General features: G+C 51.4%; 1 protein-coding gene across 1 annotated transcript; it reads right to left on the reverse strand.

The window, feature by feature from the left end:
* Positions 1-10,207: 10,207 nt before the first annotated feature.
* MSRB1 (methionine sulfoxide reductase B1) lies at positions 10,208-15,233 on the reverse strand. The gene is made up of 4 exons (XM_067534263.1): positions 15,138-15,233; positions 14,090-14,232; positions 13,803-13,917; positions 10,208-11,999 (listed from the first exon to the last, which is right to left on the reverse strand). The coding sequence occupies exons 1-4, from the start codon at positions 15,190-15,192 to the stop codon at positions 11,968-11,970; spliced, it is 345 nt and encodes a 114-aa protein (XP_067390364.1). The 5' UTR covers positions 15,193-15,233; the 3' UTR covers positions 10,208-11,967.
* Positions 15,234-22,360: the final 7,127 nt, after the last annotated feature.

Genomic DNA, 22,360 nt, shown 5'->3' on the forward strand with positions numbered 1-22,360 from the left:
ATTTGTCCAATGGACACATTTATAAACAATCAAAATCCCTGGGGCTGGTTCCAAAGAGTCAAATCTGGACACAAACGATTGCCTATAAAGAATCTGCTCATCTCTAATGCACTGGAAGTCAATGGAGTGGAGCCCAGTGTAACCAGGCCCAGCATTTGACTCAGTCCTGGACTTGTCTTCACTGCATTGTTCGCTCAAGCTGTAACTCGAAAGTTGCTCCTCACCCCGACGCCCAGCCACACGCAAAAATCTCTAGCTTGAGTTAAGCGGTGCGTGAAGTTCAAGCCAGCTAGTCTGTCGGAGGACATCTACACTGCAAAGAAAAAAGAAAAAACCCCGCAGCAGCGATCTCAGAGCACGGGTCTTCTACAGACTTGGACTCTGAGACTCACCGCCAGGTTGGATGGTTGTTTTGTGGCAGTGTAGACGTAGCCTCAAGGGGAGGTTGAAGCTCAAGTGCCGCTGTCTGGAGCTAATAACGTAGGGGGGAAAGGCACGCGCGCAGCAGCTCATGTTACAACTCATCAACTGCGAAGCCGGCCATGCAGTGCAGCTCCTGCGTGCTGTGTCAGTGTGGTCACCCACTCCGCTTTCAAGTGGAATAACTTGCATGTACTAACTTGAGATAGCTGTGAAGAGAGCCGTGAAGACAAGCCCATTGTTATTCTCTCAGGGCAGTCTACCCTGCAATAAAAGACCTGTGGCATGGCCAAAGCTGGCCAAAGTCTGACAACTTGCAAACCCAAATCAGCTGACCCAGCATGCAGATGGCTAACCCTAAACATCCTGGGAAGAAACGACCAGTGGTGACTGGAGAACTCATCAACCCAGGAAAGAAACACAAGACATTTCTTCTCATCGTGCCTATACAGGCACTGAGACGTTACGTTGGCTTTGTCCCCGATCCCAGCTTTTGTTATGGACCAGGAGGTAGGCGGTCTGGTCTGGTAGTCAGAGCAGGAGTCAGGTCTAGTGGTGGAGCAGGCATCCAGACGGGAGAACGAAGCCACGAGCCAGCACCAGAGTCAACTGCCGGTTACCAGAGCCAGGGCTCAAGCCGGAGTCAGGGCCAGAAGTTGGAGGCCGGGGTCAGAGCCAGGACTGGTCGCTGAGGATTGGAAGCGAGACGTAAGGACAAGAGGAGAGGTCAGGATCCAGCACGGAGCAGGAGCACGGTGGGAACAGGAGCGAATGCGGGGGTAAGGCAGAAGCCAGGAGCAGAGCAGGAACCAGGAACAGGGTTGGGTGCGGGAGACAAGCACAAGCAGCGTCCAACACAGCCACCACAGGAACCCACCTTGCTCTTCCTCCTGGTTTAAATAACAGAGCTGAAGCAGTCGGTGGAGCCGGGTGATCCTCTAATCAGAGCTCCTGTGGGTGGTGCGTTGCCTGGGATGACGGCCCTACTAGCTTCTTAGCCCAGCCACTTTCAGTAGCCATCGGGTGGAGGCCAGGATGTGGCCGCTATCTGGGGACTCCCAGGCCTGGGTTCAAGATCTGGCATATCGTAGGATTTGGACTTCCCCTTCCAGAAGGGGTTAATGATCCCAAGCCACACTTCAGCGCCTGGTGTGTCACCAGAGGTGCCGATGTGGAGCCAGCTGTTTTCTATCTGCCTCATTCTCCTGCTCCTTCACACAGCAGGCAGCATCTCCAGGTCAGACAACTGCTGAGAGGTAAAAATACCGCCTGAGATTTCAGGGCTGGCTTTTATACCTTCTCTCCTATCTGGTAACACAACTAAGGACCTGCCTCTGAAATCTCAGTGGGGGGTGGGGAGGTCACGAGCTGATGTTAGAAAAAACTTTTGACATAAGGGCAGAAACGAGGTGGGAGTCAGTGTTTAAAGTGCAGGGCTGGCCGGGGTCGCAGACCCAGCCAAAAAAAAAAAACCTCCAAAAAATCAAGCTGGTCACTGAGGAGCATGCCTTAAGCAGTCTTACCAAAACTGCTGCGCCCAGATTAGGATAGACCCCGCCCCCCCACCACACACATTTTTCAGACCACTTTAAGCACTGGTGGGGAGAAAGGAAGCTGGGAATTGCCAGACTGGGTCAGGCACAAGGTCTATCTGGCTCATTATCCGTTTCTCTGACGGCGCAGAAGCTGCAAGGGGTGTCTCTGGCCCAGCTTCACAGCTGGTGCAAATCAGTTTTATACTAACTGCGGATCCGGCCCTGTGTATTCAAACAGTAAGGATTTATGGCAAATATGTGTGTATATAGATCTATATTAGCTACTGTGCCCGGTGTAATCCTGGGTCCAGCTGCTGCTTTATCCCAATTAACTTGCCTAAAAGAATAACAATAATTAGAACTTCCTAACGTCGGCAGGTCATATTTTTACATAATGTAATTTCTATAGGGGTTTTTCTATTTTTTGTATTATTAAGAAAGGGTCGATCTCTCTTCCTCTCTGACATTTCCACTTTTCACGCTAGCCATTTCTATGGAGGTCAAAGAGATATGTCCACTCTGTGTTGTGCAAAAGGGGGGGGGCAGGAAACCCAGGTCAGCCTGAGGTTACTGGGAAGGAAATGAATGATTTTTTAAACAAGTAGCGAAGTTTACATAGGCCTGGTAGCATAATTCAATTTTTGTTCTCAGAGCCCTTTATCTCGTTAAACTCACTCCTTTGCTCAACTAAGCAAAATAGCCTTATTAAGTCAGAATTGTCATTAGTTCAATAACAGCACAAGGGTTTCGTGATGGAGGGCGGGGGGCAGATGAACTCCAGCCTCATCACAGCCCACCACAGGCAGCGATAAGCAGCAATAGGGCACGTTGCAGAACAAGCATTGGGAAAGGTTACAGCAGAAAACAGGAATGCTCTCGAGCAAACGTGAATCCCAGACAGGGCTGCAGAGATCTCGGACCATGAACGGCTCAGTGAACCTTTAGGACCGGATTGTCCAAACTTTTAGGGGCACAGTCACGTGTGTAAAATGTTGCCAGACTTACCACAAGCGCAGGCATAAATCAGGGAACCCAGGAATTCCCAGACGGGATCAGACCCCAGGTCCATCTAGTCCAGTGTCCTGTCTCTGACAGTGCCCAGTGCCAGATGCTAAGAGGAAGGTGTAAAAAACCAGCACCAGCAGCTATGGAATAATCTTCACGCTACATTAGGTCTCATCCTCGTCGCTAAGAGCATGTCTACACTGCAATAAAAGACCTGCGGTGCGGCGTCTCAAGTCCCAGGTCATTGACTTGGGTTCCCACTAAAGAGCTAAAAATAGCAGTGCAGATGGTGTGGCCCAGGCTGGAGCCTGGGTTCTGCAGCCAGGCAAGTGGGGGAGAGCCTCAGGGCCCGGGCTCCATCCCAAGCAGCAACGTCTACATGGCTATTTTTAGCCCCACGAACCTGAGTCAATCGACCTGGGCTCTGAGACTCGGTGCCACAGACTTTTCTTTGCCATCTAGATGTACCCTCATAGTTAAAGGGCAGCTGAAGCCCTGAAATATGAGGGCTGGTATCAATTCCAAAACGTTTGGTCAGCATGAACTATTGTAACTGGATAGTCTTGTTAGCCATAGAAATGTCCAGTCTCGTCTGGAATCTTGCTAGGTTCTTGGACTCAATAAGGTGAGTTCCTTCTGGGTGTGCTCTGGGGAGGTTGGGTGTGTGGGGAGGGGAGAACACGTATCCTCTTCTCAGTTCTGAATCATACAGAGTGGATAATTATGTTAGGCTGCATGGAGCTAGGCACCTATTACCAGGCCGACAAATCTCCTCCCCCCGCGCCCAGCAATCTTCAAAGAGCCACAAGTTATTGTCAGAAAGGCCAAAATATGCACCAAGTTACTAACGTTAAGCAGTGGAACAGCAGCAGATTGGAGACTCCTCATCCTCTATGGAAATTATAAGTCCCAGCAAAATACTACTACAGCAGTCAAACTTCAGTTTTAAAAACTCTTCAAATACAAGATTTTCCAGGGGTCCAACTAGCCCCTGGACTCCTGGAAGGTGATGTGTTCTTCAAAGAGCGACATTCAGGGGTCCCAAAACACCCACTTGCTTCCCCCAATAATGGGACCCTAGAACCGGCACTGCCTGTTCGGATTTGGTTTTCTGCCTGCAGTGGCTGTCAAGTTCAAAGAGCCATTTGCTGGAAGTAAAGAGGTAACAGGCTATCTAATCCAGTGACTAGGGACTGGACTGGTTGTCAGGAGAGCTGGGTTCTGTTCCTGTCACGTCCTGTTTCCCCTCCCACTCCGTCTCGTTAGAGTGTAAGCTCTTCGGGGCAGGGACTCTCTGACTATATGTGTGTACATCATCTACCACACTGGGGGCCCGTCTCAGGGTCTACTCACTGCTAGGGGCACCTTCCCCGGGCCGCTCTGGGGCTTAGCTCCTTCCAGGTGCTGCGCACTCCTCGGGCGGTCTCTCCATCCGTCGTCCTCTCTCACCCCGGTAGCCCCTCTCGCTCCAGGAGCTGCAGCTTCCACTGTGTGACTTGGCCCTCCGGCCAGGTCACCGTGGGCCTCCCCTTCCGGGGTATCAAAGTCTTTTGGGGCAAATTGTCTCAGGCCGGCCGCTCTCCAGGGCCTGGTCTGTGCCACTTGCCCAGGGCTGATAGGGGAACCCAGGCCAGCCCTCCACGCCGGGTTCCAGTTCAGAGGCCCCTCTCTTCAGCAGCCGAGGTCTGCACCGTCCTATCTCTTGCTGCTTCCCCCTGAACCTTTCCCACCTCTCTGGCTCGCCCCTCTCTCTGGGTTTGCCAGCCACACTACTCCCTCCACCCCAGAGCAACTGTAGGCTACTTCCCTGAAGCCCCTTTCTGCTTTCAACTCCCGGGCGTTATACAGGTCCTGTCCATCTAAGCCTCATCTCTAAATAATCCCTACTCCCTGGCTCCTCCTCCAGCTGCAGCCTAGGCAGTTAATTGGCCTACCTGGCCATCTTAACCCCTGCAGTTCTAGCATGGGGTGCTCACCCCATCATAGGAGAAGGTGCTATTGTAATGTAAATGGGAATGGAGGTAGCTGCCATTTTGTTTTCAGTTCAAAGGCAGCCTGTTACGGAGGAAACACACACTAGACTCTCTCTGACGGGGACTTTACTTATGTTCTTTCTTCTTGCTGCTCATTTCCCTTACTCTAAAATAAAGGTGATTTTAGGCCATAAGGATACAGCGCTTTGTTAAAGGGTGCAGCCTAATAATACTATTTAACACTGAGGTGACACTTTGGGGTTTGGATTCAGATCCTCAGCTGGTGTTAACTGGCATATCTCCATTAACTTCAATGGAGCAACTCAAATTGACACCAGTGGAGGGTTTGGCCCATCATCGTCAAAATGCAAAATGAACGAATTCAGCCTCACCGCACTGCCTGGGTGATGGGTAGATCAAAGGAAACAGACACTGCGGGTCCATCCACTCAGCTAAAAAACAAAAAAACCAGCAAAAAACCCAGAGCCTTGATCAACTGACTCAGGCTTGCAGGGGCCAGTGCTGCAGGGCTAAAGGTATCTGCACAGACTCGCTGCTAGAGGGGAGGGGGGGTTTGCTATGTAGACACACCCTGACAGGGTCACTGGAGTAGTGTCAGCACTAAGGAGTTCCTGTCTCCCAGTCCTGTGCTCAGGTCACTACAGCGTGTCTTCTTCTGAGCTCAGGCAGGAGTGAACGGGCCTGAGAACCATCCTCTCTGCTGAATCTTCATCCAAACCCCGCATCCAACCTGATCTTACATGGGGGTTCAAAAAGCCCTACTCTCTCTTCCAAGCTGTGCATTTTTAACTGCATTCCTGGGTCACAAGCAGGAACAAATGCTGGACGCTGCCTTCCCACCTAATCTCCAACCCAGCTCTGCCCACCCAAGAGGCTCAGGAAAAGCGGCTACGCTTCCAAACCTTAGGAGATTCATCTGGCGTTAACCCAGTTCATGGCCCCAAAGCAACTCTGGTTGGGAGTGCTGATTAAGAACCATGGTGATCGGCTCCAAAGCGTCATTGCATGCAGACCTCCTCATCCCAGACTGTGAGATGGGATCCAGAGACAAGGAAAGGGGAGGCGTTCTTAGTGCGCTGACAGCAAAACAAAGAAACCCCTTGGAAAGATCATTTTCTGTATCGTTCTAAAAATGGAATTGTAACACAAAAGGAAGAGAGAAATGCTGGCGTCATTTTTTCCTTTGCAAGAAGGCATGGTCCAGCCACACAGGCTTCCAGGACGGCACGCTGGCTTTTACACTAACTGTTGCTATCCCCCAGGGAAACGGCATTCCTTCTCAATAGCCTGAGCTGTGTTAGGGCTGAAACCGATATGGAAAGAGACAGACTTTAGCCTGTGGTTTGTCTGCATCACTGCACCATCCATCTTGCTGCAGGGGGAAGTGAAGGAAGCACTGAAAGCTCATCAGCCCCCCAGAAGCCGACGACAGCACGGCAGGGGATGGAGACAGAAGGGTGGGAACACACTGGGGAATTGGCGGCAATTCCACGTGCGGCTGTGGAAGAAGCTGTTCCCCCAACCCAGCGACCATCTCCAGGGACACACGGAGGGATGCCCAAAGCAACTTCCAGAGAGGGAAAGATCTGCAGGTGTATAAAGAGCTACGCCAGCATTGCCAAACATGATCAGAGAGGGAGGTGAGGCAGCTCATTGGAAGGATGAAGCTCATGCTTACGTCCACGTCTGCTCAGCCATGCCCCTTCTCTGCCCACGACCTGCCCCCTTTTTAGCACCATTCCTGAATGGGCCTGGGAGTTTTTACTGCCCAGGGCAGAGGGCTCAGCCCACATGGACCCTCATCTGCACTCCCCTGGCGTGTCCGCTCACAGTCGCACAGAAGCACACCCACCTCACACCCCGTAAAAGGGCTCAAGGGGTCCAACCCAGAGAGGGGCTGTCCTTGTGACTGGGACAAGGGGCTCACTCCAGACAGCCCCACCACATGCAGCGGTGCTCAAGGGGTGGACTCTGAACTGGCAGCTTCGGGAGAAGGATGGGGCAGAAGGCGCTTAGGAAGGGCAAGCTCCACCCCCAGGGGTCCTGGAGAATTCGGGCCATGGATGTGCATGGGCACGGATAGAGGCACCAGGCAGTCCCGTCTCCAAACCTGCACTTTTCCACGCGGCCCTGCTCAGACTCCTGCAGAGCACAGTCCTGCATTGTGCTTTGCTCCGCTCTAGACACCCAGACTGGAACCCACCCTGCACAAGGCCTATCTGACACTGACGTCGTATTATGGGACAGGCAGGATTTGCCCCTTAAAAGCCTCCAATTCCATGAATCCTTGCGATGCTGCTCTCCCCGCTCCTGGCCCCGGCCCCGTAGCTCCCTATGCAGCAGTGGAGTGTGGAAGCTCTCTGGGGAAGGGCATATGTTACGCTGTGTTCTGTAAGCAGACCATGGGGGGCATGGAGCCGCGTTCACGTTGCACTCGCCATCAGCACCCGGCCCATGCTGGGGAAGCTAGTGATCCAACCAGCGGATCGAATTCGGTGATGAACCCTGGTCACCTGCCCCCTGGAGCACGTTGCGCACACACTAAGAAGCAGCAGCACCCCGCGCACATTTGCCGGGCTGCATCCCCCTCCTCGGTACAACACGTCCGCAGTGTAAACCCACTGCCAGGTGGGCTGCACGTCACAGCCTCCGTCCCTTCGAAATGGGAGGAAGGCACCGCTTCTAATTACTGAATCGACTCCGGCCGCCTACAGCCTTTGTTCTCAGCTAATTGTTCTGGTTTCCTTTTTTTTTTTTACTGCTCACAAGTGATGTCACTTTACATCGGATGCTCCTGATAAGTTAATTCGTTCTGCTGAGGGCACCAGTGGGAAAAACTTACAACATCTCCATGTGTCTTTGGGCAAAGGAGAAATCTGGAATAGCAACTGCACCCCCTCGTGTCTGTTCTGGGTGGTGCAAGTCAACATTACACCGACTGGAATATTCCAGGCATTTCCAAAAGACGTCATCATCAATTATTATGGTTATTTGGATTGAGAGAGCACCCAGGAGGTCCAGTCACAGACCAGGGCCCTATTGTGCTAGGTGCTGTACAAATATATATTGAAAAGATGGTCCCTATTCCAAAGACTTGACAATCCAAGTAAAATCTCTCTCCCTCATACAGCTATAGGAGGCTGAAGTACTGAGATCTTTTCCTTTTAAACTAACAAACTCCAGGGACAAAGGGGTCTGCGCTAGAGTGAAGGGAAGGAGAATTCTCGGCAGGGAGGGTGTTACAAAGAAAATAGGAGCTTGAAGTTTGAGTGATAGAAAATCTGTGATCAGAGCGCACTATTCTATATTAAAACATCAATAAGACAAATCCAATTCTGCCTTCATTTCAGCCTGCTAGGACAGTGAGAAAGGATGAAAACGAGACCCCAAGAGGTCAGCCAGCCCTTCCCAGAGAGGCACTGAGCTGAGTTAGCACAACAGCTCTCACCCCACCTCCCTAGCACACTCAAGCTTCTCCTCGTCTCCAAAGCTTTCCATGGCTTTGCCCCACCTACGTCTCCTCCTATGTCTGAGTTAGCACAACAGCTCTCACCCCACCTCCCTAGCACACTCAAGCTTCTCCTCGTCTCCAAAGCTTTCCATGGCTTTGCCCCACCTACGTCTCCTCCTATGTCCGGGCCCTGCCCAGCTTCCATCCTCACTGTCCCCTTTGGTCTTCTCCAGCTGAGCCTGAACATCTGGTTCAGTGGGACAACCCATGTCGGCAACATCACTCACCTCCTGCCGGCCCTCTCAAGGCCCTGTGAGGTGCACGGCAATTCAGCACTGCACGAAAAGGACCCAAATCCAAAGGTGAGTTATCAGCTCTGCTGCAGGAAGGGGAAGGGTGTCTAGGCCATTTCCACACAGGCTGTTCCGGAGCAGTGCTAAATGCAAGCAGCAGACATAGCCCTGGACTCGCAGTGGGGGTTAGCTCCTGGAGTTACAAGCAGGCCTGCAGACGATGACCTCCCCCGGTGCTTAGAGGTGACCGGATCAGAGGAAAAGCTTGGATCAAAGTTTTAATCAGCTGAGGAGCAGTTTGAACCTAATCCAGAAATCTGATTAGCCACCAGTGTAACTGAGCTGGAACTGGAGCAGTGTCTCGTCCATGTGCAGTCAGAGCAGAAGCAGCAATATTTGGTAGTGGCTGGAGTCAGAGCTGTGCATCAGGGAAACCAAGAGAGGGTGCGCCACCCCTGTCCAAAGGCAGGACAGTTCCACTGGCTCCCTACCTTTCCAGAAGGCAGATTTCACCCTAGCAGAGGCATGGACTCTGAAGTCAGGCACATTCCAGATTAACTCTTAATTTTCACTACACTGGAGAGAGCTGTCAAAGGGAGCTGCCTAGACACAGCAACGGAGGCGAGCGATGAGAAATGCTGTGCAGCAAATGACACCTGTGTCAGACCCAGTGTAAAACAATCAAGCGTGCATCCCGGTACAAAACTCAATGTAACTGACTTACAAATGAAAGCATTCACAGTGTGTGTGTCTGTGCACGTTGTCCTTTCCCAGCGAGTCGGCCAGATGGAAGCTCCATGACAGTCCACAGGAGACGTGGTACCTGAGCTTGTCAGAATAAATCAACCCATTCAGAAGCAGATTTCTCCTGATAAAGAGTGTGACTTTGGGGCTACAATCTTGCAATGGGCTCGGTGAGATTTCTTCCACAAGGCCCTTCCCCTGTTAGAATGACACGGCTCTGACACTCCCTTCTTCCCAATCAACCCCAGCCAACCGCAAATACAAAAATGGCCGTGAAACAAATAAACCTGAACAAAATAAATTAATACAATCCTTTTTAAAAACATCAAAAATAGAAACACTCTCCCACTCAGGGCTTCCACCCCAAAAGGGAAGGCGTGCCGGAGTCTCCATGAAATCCAGTAGTGATTTCACTATCGATTTTTGGTGGAAGAGGCCCAGATACTATGGTAATGGATGGCAATGCAAAACTTGCTATTTGTACTCCAGTAGCTCTTAGCAGCAGCAGGGTTTGTGCAAGGCGCTGTACAAATGCAAAGACAGGGTCTCCAACCCAAAGAGGGTACGGTTTAAGACAGCGTTCTATGACTGTGAAGTGTCCAGCGCACTTTTGGGCACTCAGAGAAAACTAATAATAAATCTGTTTTCTCCCTGCTAATCCTTCCATTCGGTACAGCAGTGATCGAAAACAGAAGAGGAAAACTGTGGTTTGTCCCCACAGGGGTCACCATCGGGAATGCTTCATAAAGCAAGTTTTTGCTCCGGGACAATGAATCAATGATTTTATTATCAGGTCGACATTACAGAGGCAGGTACAAAAGCAGCAGCAAACCCCCAGTGCTAAGCTGTACTGTGTCCCTCTCACCTCCCCGGAGCAGGCAAAACACACGCAGAGAAAAGCTTGTAAAGTGCCCCTGAGTGCAGATGAACCATAATACTGCCATCAGCGTGCTTTATTGCTTGGCCCACTGGGGACGGAACCAGCTCCCCAATGCGCTGTAGATCATCCGAATATTGTGCACTGCTGATCTTTGGGCCATAAGAGGGCTGCAGTGGTTAAAGGGAAGGTTCCCCATCGCTCTACAGTCATGTATGCATGTTCAAGATTGGACTTGGAGCTGGATCAGCCCAGCCGGGGAGCAGATTCTCAGCTCGCTTACGGGCAGCGGGGACCCTACACTGCCGAAGCCAGTGGAAATGTTGCTGCCCACTTCAGTGACAGCAGGATCGTGACATAAATCCACTGGCACCAATGCAGTTACTCAGGGGTTACACTAACATAACTGAGCGCAGAACGGAGCCCCTCCAAGGAGACAACAGAAGAGAATCAAGGAAGAGAAAGCAAGCCCCTCGTGCATTTATACTGTGGACTCATCAAAGAAACACGCATTCCACCCCGAGGGAACGGAGGTGGGCAGTGTGGCGAAGGGGAAGGATGAGGTGCTGATTCAAGGGGAAATCAATGTAATAGCCCTTTAGTATCAAGAGGTAATTCACACACGTGGTTTCCAAAGCCTGAGTTACGCAAGTTGCTGCTGAAAGGGCCCAGTTCTGAGCTCCCTTACACTGGTGTAAATCAGGAATAACGCTGCTAATGACCATGGAGTTACACAGTAATAAAAGCAGCGTAAAATGAGATTAGAATCAGGCCCAATGCACAATGAAATCAAATAAAATCTACTAATAAAATTATTTCTACTCTGTGCAAAACTGATTAAAAGACCCAAAGCATTATCTGGTGGGATCATACAAACATCCTTACCCTAACCACCTGGAAGGGTTTATCTAGGGCAATTCATACCATGATCCCAGACCAGAAAATAGCACATGAGAATGGGGCCAGATTCGAATCTCAGTTAAATCCAGTGTTACTCCCTACTGATTTCAATGGAGTGACTCTGGATTTATGTGGGCATGAGAAATCAGAATCTCCACCCAACATCTCTGTATTTCGTTCTGGAAATAAAGGGTGAAATGTTGGCTCCTTTGAAGACAATGGCAAAACTCCTACTGGCATCAATAGGGCCAGGATTTCACCCCCCAGGCACGCTACTTATAATGGACAGAAGAGAAGGAATTCAATAGCTGGTCCTGGACCAAGGCTAGGATTTTTGGGACATGGGAGTAGCATCCGATGGATGAGAAGGAATTGCAGCATTTGCTTCCCCACATTCACTAGGTACAAGTTTGCAACCAGATGGTTCCAAGCAGAAGTTGTCACATGTTCTGTGCAGCATTCGCTATAAGGAAGAGATAACCCACCTGAGAGAGCTAAGGCAATCAGAGGTCAGTGTCCCATTTCCCTTCTGCTCCCCCAGCCTCCTGTTCCCAGCCTACAAACCAACACCCAGAACTCAGTAGAGATCTCCGATGGGAGGTATTTGTGTTGCAGAAGCCTGGAGTCTCTTTCCTTCGCTAGGTTCTCATTCGGAGCACACGGGCCCCTGATCCCAAACCGTTATCACAGGAAACCAGGGGTAGTTTGTAAGAGTCCACTATAAGCAGCGAGGGAGTCCACAGCCCGCCTACTTCTCCTTCAGCTCCTGCTCCACTTTGTCTGAGAGAGGGGGAAACAAAATCAACGAGTCAGCATTTCGACACCACCTCTCTGGAATCCTTCCCCCCGCCAGTTACACACAGGAAGTTGTGATGAACACAGTTACTATTTCACAAGTTTCAGGGCCTGGTGACTAGAGGGCTGGACTAGATGCCGCAAGCTTTGGTTCTAATTCTGGCTCTGCTCTTATACTCTCGGTGACCTTGGGCAAGTCCCTCAGCACCTCGGTCCTTGCTCTGCAGAATTCCCATGGCCACAGGATCAAGCCCTCAGCGTCTCTGTATCTCAGTTCCCACATCTGTAAAATGGGGGCGATCTTTACCTGTCTAATAAGGCTTTGGTAGAACTTACAAACATTAATGTTTGTAAGACACTTTCGAAGGGGGCAGAGAGATGGGAGGAGTTACCTAGCTAAGACGACCCCGAGCCAAGCGAGGGGTATGTTGTGGTGGATCTCTCGATAAGAGAGGGGGCCCCATGAGGTTTCCAGCCTCGTTTAGTTGTCGCAATTGTTGGCAGGTGCCCAGTGCAGGAACATGCTGATTTAGGCTCCAGGTCCGAAAAGGGAACATAGTGGACCTCCCAGGGGCATCTCTTGACGAAATGGGGGCGTCACATCTAACTCCCTGGGGGGAAATCTGAATCAGGGGACAGGGCATTACCCTGGAGGGACTACCTCTCCAATGTACATGACAGTGGTACTGGGTGGGAGTCAAGGACCCTCCTGCTCAACCCCCAAAGAGGGAAGGTACACTAGCGAGCAAGTGGAGGCGCCCATGGACTCTCCTAGTGTGATGGTTGGCTCTTCCTGTGGTGGGAGCACCCAAGAATTGGCAATGGATCAATGGGATGAGAATGACTGCGCTGGCCTGCCCCCCAACGGGAACCTTGGCTGTAACTTGACTAATAAAGTTACAGCCTGGTTAAAACCCACACCACATGTCCTTGCCTTCTTCCACGCAGTGTGCACGCCAGCTTGCACTAGCTAACTCTCAGCCACATTTATGTGGACTCACGTTTCCCTTCCTTCCTTTACAAGGATCAATCTCAAAATGTTCGGCTGCTTTCTCCAAACCATCTCACCCTTTGGGATCCGGAGCACTGGTCTGGAAAGCTCGCTGGAAGGGATCCTCTCCAACACTCCCTGCGTCTGGCCCCAGGAAGTTCAAAGGAGCACTGATTTATTTATTCATTTAACAAATCTAAAGGCCTGGAAGGTTTATTTAAGACTCTGGGCTGCTTCTCAGTTTATCTGAGCCCGTCGCCAAAGACCAAATAAAATCCAGCTACCTGCTAACTGAACATGAAGCATCATCAACCCTAAACTCAGCGAGACCAAACCCAGGGGAGTTTACCAACACAGCTCCAGCCACGTTACTTTGTTAGCCTGGTGCCTGCTCCTGCTCCCTCTGATCCAACCAGAGGGCCCTAGGGAAGAACATTTCCTAGTATTCGGCAATCAGGCACCCTTGGTGCTTTCTGCCATGATCTTCACAATGGCCACGATCCCGGACGATGGCTGTCTCGCTAACAAAAGAGGGAAACAAATAAAGGCACCTCCCCCCTGCCAGGAGGCAGGCCCAGATCAGGAGTGCTTCAAGGGGTACTCTCAATGCCCCAGCTGCGTTTGGGAAGTGGGGGGAGATCTTAACCCTGATCCTTGGATATTGAGACACCAAACCCAGATGCTAGACAAATCACTGCTGACGAAAGACGCCCTTGCTCAAATCCTGGGAATCACTGGAGTCGTTAACCAAACCAGGCAGATCCCAGCCACAGTGACCGTCTGGGGGCAGCCCTCACCTTTAGAGATGAACTTCAGCGAGCTACTGAATATTCAGAAGCGGGACTGCCCCCTCTTTGGCCCGTCGTTGAGGAACTCATGGCCCAGCCCATTGCCGCACTTGCCACAGGACACCTAGAAGATGCAAGGGAGAAAAATGAATGAATCGGGGGCCACCCCGGGGTGCTCCCTGTCTGCTGCTATTCAGATAGCGTGCAGCAGGGCAGGCGCTGCCCTGTTAACAGAGAAGGGTCAGGGAAAAGCTGCTAAGCCTCTGCTTTATGCTCCACAAGGTTTTAACCAGCACCTTCAAGGCGCCCGGCCGTTCTTCATACTTGGCCACGCTGTCGGCGTGAATGGTTTCAGTGAAAGCCGGCCAGGGAGACGAGTGCTGGTATTTCGCTCTGCTGGAGAACAGCCCGTAACTGCATTTGGAACAGACGTAAATGCCTGGGGAGAGGGACCGGAGAAACGACGGGTTAACGTCCTGGGGCTGCTCACCGTGCAAATTCAGGCGCTGGCGCGCTGCACCCACAACGCCGGGATCCGGCTGCCCAGGCGGCGCTCGAGGTCAGAGACCATCACCCCAAAGGACAGCTCACAATACAGCCCTGCTAACCTTGTACTCCGTCCGGCAGGGCTACACGAAGAGGCCCCCTACACAGCTCAGCCAAACCTGCTGCCAGCTGCCCTCACTCTCCAGTGGCCATTATGTCCCTAAAATCTCAGCGCCTCCGGCTGCGAAACCGCATTCCCCTGCCATGTGCGCTAAAGAGAATCCCATTTAGCTACACGCCGTATAGGGCCTATGACACACAGTTCTGAATCCTCTCTCTCTCACACACACATACCGGCACCCTTGGAGGTCCAGACCCACCTCCCGCTGACCCTATCTCCAGTCTGGTTTGGCCAGCAAGAGGGGGCCCCGCTCCTTCTATCGCCTGAGCCGGCTGGGCTGGGGCGGGTCTGGTTCAGCGCGACACCGCGCAGCCAGGGCGCCGGGAGCCCGAAAGGCAATCGGGGTGCAGCGCCGTGCACAGCGGGACCAGCTGGGGTTCCACGCGCCCAGCCGGGCACTGGGGGCCCCCGGCACAGCTGAGCACAGCCCGTGTGTTACCCGCAGGGGCTGGCAAAGGGGCTCCTGCTGCCCCCCAGCCCCCCTGGCCGATGGCCACCCCATGGAGAGAGGCTCGGCCCCTATGGACAGGGGAGCCCGGCCCCTATAGCAGCCCCTATGGGGAGAGAGGGAGGCCGGCCCTATAGCCGCCCCTAGGGCCAGGGGAGCCCGGCCCGGCCCCTCTGGGCCGCGCCCCCAGCCGGCCCGGGGCTCAGGCCGGGCGGCAGCCACCCCCTACCGGGCTCGAAGTGGCTCCGGAACGTCTCCCCGCCGAAGAAGGCGCAGAACGACATGGCGATGGCGGCCCGGCCGCCCGCTTCGCTTCCCTTCCCTTCCCGGCCGCCGGCTGACACAGACCGGGCCAGGGCCGCCAGGGGGCGCTGCCGGGCAATGCGAGGGAGCCGGGCCCCGGCCCCCTCCAGGCGGCGGCGGCTGCAGAGGACACTGCGGTGGAGAGAACCTGGCCCGGCCGGGCTCCCCGCTTTCCCAGCCTCCGGGGGGGCGCGGGGCCAAACTCGGCCGAGGTGTGGACGGGGTGCAAACACGCCACGGGTGGCAGTGGCTGAGAGGTGTAACTTGCCCCAGTCTGGCCCGCGCTGGGGTTGCAGGATGAGAGAGGACCTGCACCCACATCTCCTCTGGCCCCCCTTCTTCTCCACCGCCCCCCATAGCGGGGTGACTCCCTCCATGGCGCTGGTGGAGTCAGGGCCAGGGTGACCGGATCGGGACAGAGGCTGGGAGGGTGATGGGCGCCTGTGTAAGAAAAAGCCCCAAATACCGGGACTGTCCCTATAAAACGGGGACATCTGGTCACCCTCCTTACGGCTGATCGGCACCCGGTGTGGCAGGGTCCTGCTTTACCTTCATTCTGCCATTGGCTTCTTTCCCTGCTCCCTCTCCTCACTCTGCCCTCTTCAGACCTGACTTCCTCCCCGTCTGGCAGTCGTGCAAAGCAGGAGTAACGTCCAGGACGTCAGCTCGCTCGTTACCCTGAGTTCCCCGGGGGGAGCTGAGATTGGACTCTGGCCCCAACCTTTATTTTGACATTCTCTATTGGGATGGAAATTGCTCCGTCCATGTTCTCCTCACATGCTCTTCCCCGTAACCTTTCCCACAAGCCGGATACTTCATTATACAGAAGCCTGCAGGGGATTCACCTGATGCACAAGACACTTCACGTCTCGTCTGGACAATGAGGAAATCTGACAGTGGCCTGAGCCCTCCAGCAGCGAGCAAGCACAGCTGGAGAATAATGGACTTTGGCCTGGTTTTGCTGCAAAGAATATGTCACCCCTCTGAAGTGACGTACTTTGAGCTGCTTGTTACACTCATGGACACCACGCACCTGCACAAAGTACTAATCAATAGCAATCTCATGTGCTTGCTGGGCCGGTTCCTAGGGGTGACTGATTTGGGGTGGGATGTAAAGCTCTTCACCTCAAAGATGGGGCATGAAGAATTAATGCCAGCAGAGGCCACTCTAGGACCATGATAGAAGACAGCTGCTACCTGTTCTGCTTCCATACCTGCCACTCAAGGTGTCAAGATGAAAGTAAATGATAACATAGGACTATGAAGAAAGCAGAAGTCCCATAAAAGACAGATGATGTAAGAAACTACAGGACTTAAGGACAATAAGGAGTTTTCTAAGTATATTAGGAACAAAAAGAAGCCTGACAATGGTATTGGTCCATTACTAGATGGAAATGGTAGGATCATCAATAATAATGCAAAAAAGGCAGAAGTGCTCAATAAATATTGCCGCTCTGTATTAGAGAAAAAAACAAGATGATGTAGTTTCATCAGATGATGATGATGATGATGATAACTCTTTCCTTCCACTAGTATCTCAGGAGGATGTTAAACACCAGCTACTGAAGTTAGAAATTTTTAAATCAGCAGGTCCAGATAGCTTGCTGGATCACTAGTGTTGATTTTCAAGTCTTGGAACACTCGGGACGTCCTAGGAGACAGGAAGAAAGCTACTGTTCGGCCAATATTTAAAAAGGGTAAAGGGGATAAGCCGACTAATTATAGGCCTGTCAATCTGACTCCGAGCCTGGGCAAGATAATGGGTGGCTGATATGGGGCTGAATTAATAAATAATTAAAGGAGGGTAATATAATCAATGCCAATCAACACGGGTTTGTGGAAAATAAATCCTGTCAAATTAACCTGATTTTTTTTAACTGAGATTACACATTTGGTTAATAAAGAAGATAATAGTGTTGATGATAATAAATTTAGACTTCTGGAAAGTGTTTGACTTATATTTTGATGAAAAAACTAGAACAATACAAAATTAACATGGCAAACATTAAATAGATTAAAAGCTGACCAAATGATAGGTCTCAAAATCTAACCGTAGATGGAGAATCACCATTGAGTGGATGTGTTTCTAGCGAGGTCCTGCCGGGGTCTGTTCTTGGCCCTCTGCTATTTAACAATTTTATCAGTGACCTGGAAGAAAACACAAAATCTTCACTGACAAAGTTTGCAGATGACACAAAAATTGGGGGAGTGGTAAATAATGAAGAGGACAGGTCACTAATACAGAGCCCTCTAGATCACTTGATAAGCTGGGTGCAAGCAAACGTGTTTTAATATGGCTAAATGTAAACATGCCCATCTAGGAACAAAGAATGCCGGCCACACGCACAGGATGGGGGACTCTATCCTGGAAAGCAGGGACTACGAATTTTTGGGAGTGCTGATGGATAATTAGTTGAACATGAACTCCCAGTGCGACATAGTAGTCAAAAGAGCAAATGCGATCCTCGGATACCTAAATAGTAAAAATCTCCCCGATCGTGTTCTAGAAACGCTCGTCTCAGGCTGAGAACCTGACACCACCCACCATGTGAGTTGGAGCTACACTCGCCATGACACAGTGTCTGTTCAAACTGTTGCCCGCAGCATCCAGACGCCGTCACCTCTGAGACACTCATGCACCCCAGCTAGGAACCTCGACAAAATGCCTAGACCAGGGGCATTGCAGGCACCTGGCAAATGTTCTCACCACTAATCACCACCCTTCCTTGCCCTGCTGCGAGAATCTCTGCCATTCAGCATGCCTTGGCATCCCAATTCACTCGGCAAGACTGAACGGCCATCAGCTCAGTGATTTTGCTTGTGAAGCTGCTGCTGCTGCTGCTGCTGCTGTTGAATGGAGATTGAATTGATAGTATGGGGTCCAGATGCAGGTTCACTGTCAAAGCAGCCAAAGGCGAATGTGACTGCTGCTTGCCTCTAACACCACCATTTGGAAAAGACCTCTTGAGCAGTCATTTGGCAGTGTCTGTCCAACACCCTAGGTCTACAGTTTGGAAAGGGCTAAATTATTATGGCTGTTTAATGGTGCAAAGTGGGAGCCTGCAGACTGAAGTGAATTCCCCAGTTTAAGGACACAGGTGGAGATCCTTCTTCAGCTTGTATCTGGCAACAGCCCTGTAGTGCTGCAGACTTCTAGGGGCCTTTCTGTAATCCCGAACAGATACGGAATGCATCAATTGCTGGTCAGGCAGCCAGGATAAACCCTTGGCTAAGTGATTTTTTTTTTTTACGTCTTGGTCCCTGATGATCAAGTTGCTGACATCCTTCAGCAACCTGAATTTGTCACCTTCACTCTGCCTGGATAGCTGAGCCTTGTAACGCACTCCACCTACTGCAAAGATCTGTCCCTGTAAGCACCCATCCCAGACTGTGATTTTGCAACTCTTGCTGATGCCGAAGGCTTTGTACGCTTCAATAATTGATGCATCTTATCTTGAGACCTTGTTAATTCATAGCACGTTTGACCTTGCTGAAGTAGACCATCGCAAACTCCCATCCGTTCTAGAGGCGTGTTCTGGTGTCTGGCCTCTTTATTAATAGTTAAAAATGTTTTCTCACACTCAGTGTTCTGAGTATCACTAAGCTGGCCTCGGGCTGTTTCTCCAGCTGCTTAGATCCATGCGTTAGTGTAGGAGCCATGAAGAGAGGAGGATGCAGGTGTGAACATTAGCGCCTCTGCTTCTGCTTCAAGAGAGACCAAATAGCTTTCTCCACACCCTGGGGAAATCACGAGGACTTTGGAACAAGCAGAAAGGAGTCTGGCCCCCATCTAAGATTCTATCCAAAATTTTACACCGAGCCCATTGCACGCTAGGACAGGAGGCTGGGAGTTTAATTTGTCCTGAGTGTTTACCCATGATCAGCAAAACTCTTGAATCTCAAGGCTTTGATTTAAGGAGCTAAGGATTTAAGGACACAACACCCTCTTCCTTCGCAGGGGGCCGAGGAATTTCTCAGAAATTAGATGTGAAAAAGACATTTCCTTCTTGCCCTTTCCCATCCCCTACACAGTCCAAAGCCCACTGACTCCCATGGACTTCTCCAGGCTTTGCATCGGGTGCTATGTGAGTACAGAAGTGATCCTGCAGTATATTCCCATCGGATGCACAGTGCTGATATTTTGTAGGTGTTTCCCTCTTCCCCCCAATATCTTCTACTGCTGGATTCATGCAGTTCCTCACCCCACTGTCACAGGAGAGATTCCTCGGCCGCCAGACGCAAGGCAAAGCCTTTCTCTGGAAGCAGACACTAAACAGTTACCACTGTCACAAACTGCTTACCCCAGCTCTTGCTTTGTTGAGCACTTCACTCTTCCAGAGGCTTGTGGTTGCAAACTTGTCAAAGGTTATTGATCAAGGAGGAAAGAAAATCCAGACAGCAAGATCCAGTTTACCACAGCGTATTGGGCCCGGCAGCATTTTTTGCTAGAGTAGTTTAGCTTTTTTTTGCTGACACTGTCTCCATGTATGTTTGTCCCTCAACCTACCTGGCCTCTTTCTCCTCAGTTCTTGAGCCCATCCCACGCTCCCCTTCCTGATCCTGCCCTGGACGAGCAGCCAGGCTATATGGAAAGGAGCCAGGAACTCAAGTTGACACACTCTGGTTTCTTTCTCAAGATACCTGGCTGCGCTGCATACCCAAAACGTCTTGTGCTAAGTCAGGGCTCCTGGGTCCTATTCCCAACGCCGTCACTAACTTATTGTGCGACTGGGCAAGTCACTTAAATTCTAGGCTCCCAAGTCACTTACATCCTTGGATCCTGGGTTCTTGCATCAGTAAAATACATATAGTCACGCTCGCTTACCTCAAGGCTGAACGGTTGCTCAAGTGTTATGACTCCTCAGATCAAGTCTGCCATAAAAAGGCAAAGTATAATAATAGTAAATCATAATCATAATGCATGTCTGACTCCAAATCAGTCGGTATGAATTAACAACTTCCCAGCCTAGCTCTCAGTCATTTCTCCATCATCACTGACCTGATTTATGTTTACACCTGTGCGTGTGCATTAGGTCTCATTATGACTAAGAGAATTGGTGTTCCAGAGCCCTTGAATGCATCTGTCCTTCCCTCCCCAACTCATTTAGATTCAAGCAATAGGTTCCCACTAAAGGGAGAAGGGAGTGGTTGGCCCAGTCCCTTCTGAGGTCCCAGTGCCACGCCGTTTAAACGGCAGCAGCACAGGACGGCCCAGGAGGAAGGAGAGGAGAGTGAGTCAAAGCAGTATGGAGCAAGAGGGAAGAGGGAGGAAGGGGAGCAAGAAAGGCAACCGCAGGAACAAAGAGGAAATGGGGGAGGGGGCCCTCCAGCAGGGATGGAGGGATGGGGTGGGGACAGGAGAGGGGAATCGAGGTGTGTAAGGGGGCACAGCAACACTTGGCTGAGCCACAAGCTGTTTATTTTTATTCTGCCTTTGCTGTCCACTGCTCCTGGTGGTTTCCTGACCCTGCTAAGGATGTAGGAAGTAGCCATGGCCCAAGCTCTTCCCTCTGCTGGTGCTGGAATAGAGGGAAGGCAGCTAACGCCTGCCCTCTGCAGGGACTACCTTGTACCTTGTTTCAGTGGTCCCCGCAGGACTTTGCAGGGGTGCAAAATAGCCAGGGTGCAGGCCTGCCCCAGCCACGCCCCCAAGCCACCTTTTGCTGCACCGTCAGCCTGCCAACCCCCTGGTGCTGGGGTATTCCTTGAAGGCAGGTCCCTTAGGCTTGCTTCATGCCCACGCGCTGGGTAATAACACAGCAGGACTCCAGGTTTCTCACACTAAACGAGCTCTCCTGTTTACAGAGAGGCTGTGACTGCAGCCGGCGTTCCAGCCATGTGCACACAGACTGACTTCTTCGTGCCTTCTCCAAACCCTCCCCTCCTGCAGCCTGTGCTCTCGCCTCCACGTTCCACGCAGGTTGCTCCATGCCTGCCCCATGACCCCTTGGCACCATAACTGGCGCCCAGGGGCAGCGAGAAATAGGGTCCAAAGTAGGTTACACTGGGAAGGACATCCAGGTTTCTCCTCCCTGAGGCTCCTGGGTCATGACCCCTACAGGGAAACCCCCCCGGCTGTTCATAAACAATCCCTGTAAAGCCACCGCGAAGGCCAACTCGACTTCAGGAGCTGGGTCTGCCTCCACTGACAAGGAAGAACCCTGGCTATTGTCCGTGGGACATGAGATCTGACATAGGAAGCGGAGAATGAAGACCCTGGATATCTTGCAGATAGTTTAATTTTAATCCAACAGGGGAAGGGGTGGGGGGTTGAACAACGAATAATTTAGTGCACCACAGTCTTTCCCCATGACAGTTGAGCTACTGAGTTGTTGATGTATTTTCTCTCTCTTCCCCCCACCCCCTTCTCATTGCATATTTAATCCTGCAGGCTGGTTGTATATGGAGCCGCATCTTCTACGTATATAGAGAGACATTAAAACTGGAGGAAATGGAACCAGGAAATGACACGGAGACTCCAGGTGCCTGACTCCTATCATCCTATGGGCTTTAGAAGACACTAATGAAGCAAGAATGAATTCACCAGGGTTGCATAAGACATTATCCGCAGGGGCAGCTGCGTTGTCATTATTGCAGATACATAGGTGTCCTCGGTTGTATTATATCGATGCTTTTTACACTCAGTGGATTTAGTGTCCAGACTGGGCACACATGGAGCTGGATTCTCTATCCTCAGAGCAATACGGGAAAGAAAGAGAACAAATTTCTCCCTTGTACCACCCAGTCAGTGTGCTTCTTGCCTGACTTAAACAGTCTGTCTCTAGAGGGGAGAAGGCACTTGGCTCACAGCTAGAGTGGGTCTAAGCCACAGAGGTTTGAGCTAATCTGGAAGGTGAATGTTCCCACGGTTTGGGGGGGAAGGGCTCTAGAGTTGTATAGACAGAAGAGCCAGCCATAGGACTTTGGGGGTGGGGTTCAAATTGGTTCTGGTTCTGGCCAATCTCTGCTCCCAATGCCCCTTCCATCATTAGCCCCTGCTGTGATGCAGACGTTTGTGTCCACTGGGAACCAAAGTGAAACAAGTGGGTCATTTAACATTATGCCACTTCCAGCAGCTGCTAGCCCAGGCTGGATTTGAACTGACGTCCGGGGGGGGTGGCCCTGCAATTACCATAATACTGGCATCAA

The sequence above is a fragment of the Emydura macquarii genome, unplaced genomic scaffold (genome assembly GCF_026122565.2).
Source record: "Emydura macquarii macquarii isolate MOO-44397 ecotype Brisbane River unplaced genomic scaffold, CSIRO-AGI_Emac_v2 contig_3390, whole genome shotgun sequence".
Taxonomy (NCBI): domain Eukaryota; kingdom Metazoa; phylum Chordata; order Testudines; family Chelidae; genus Emydura; species Emydura macquarii.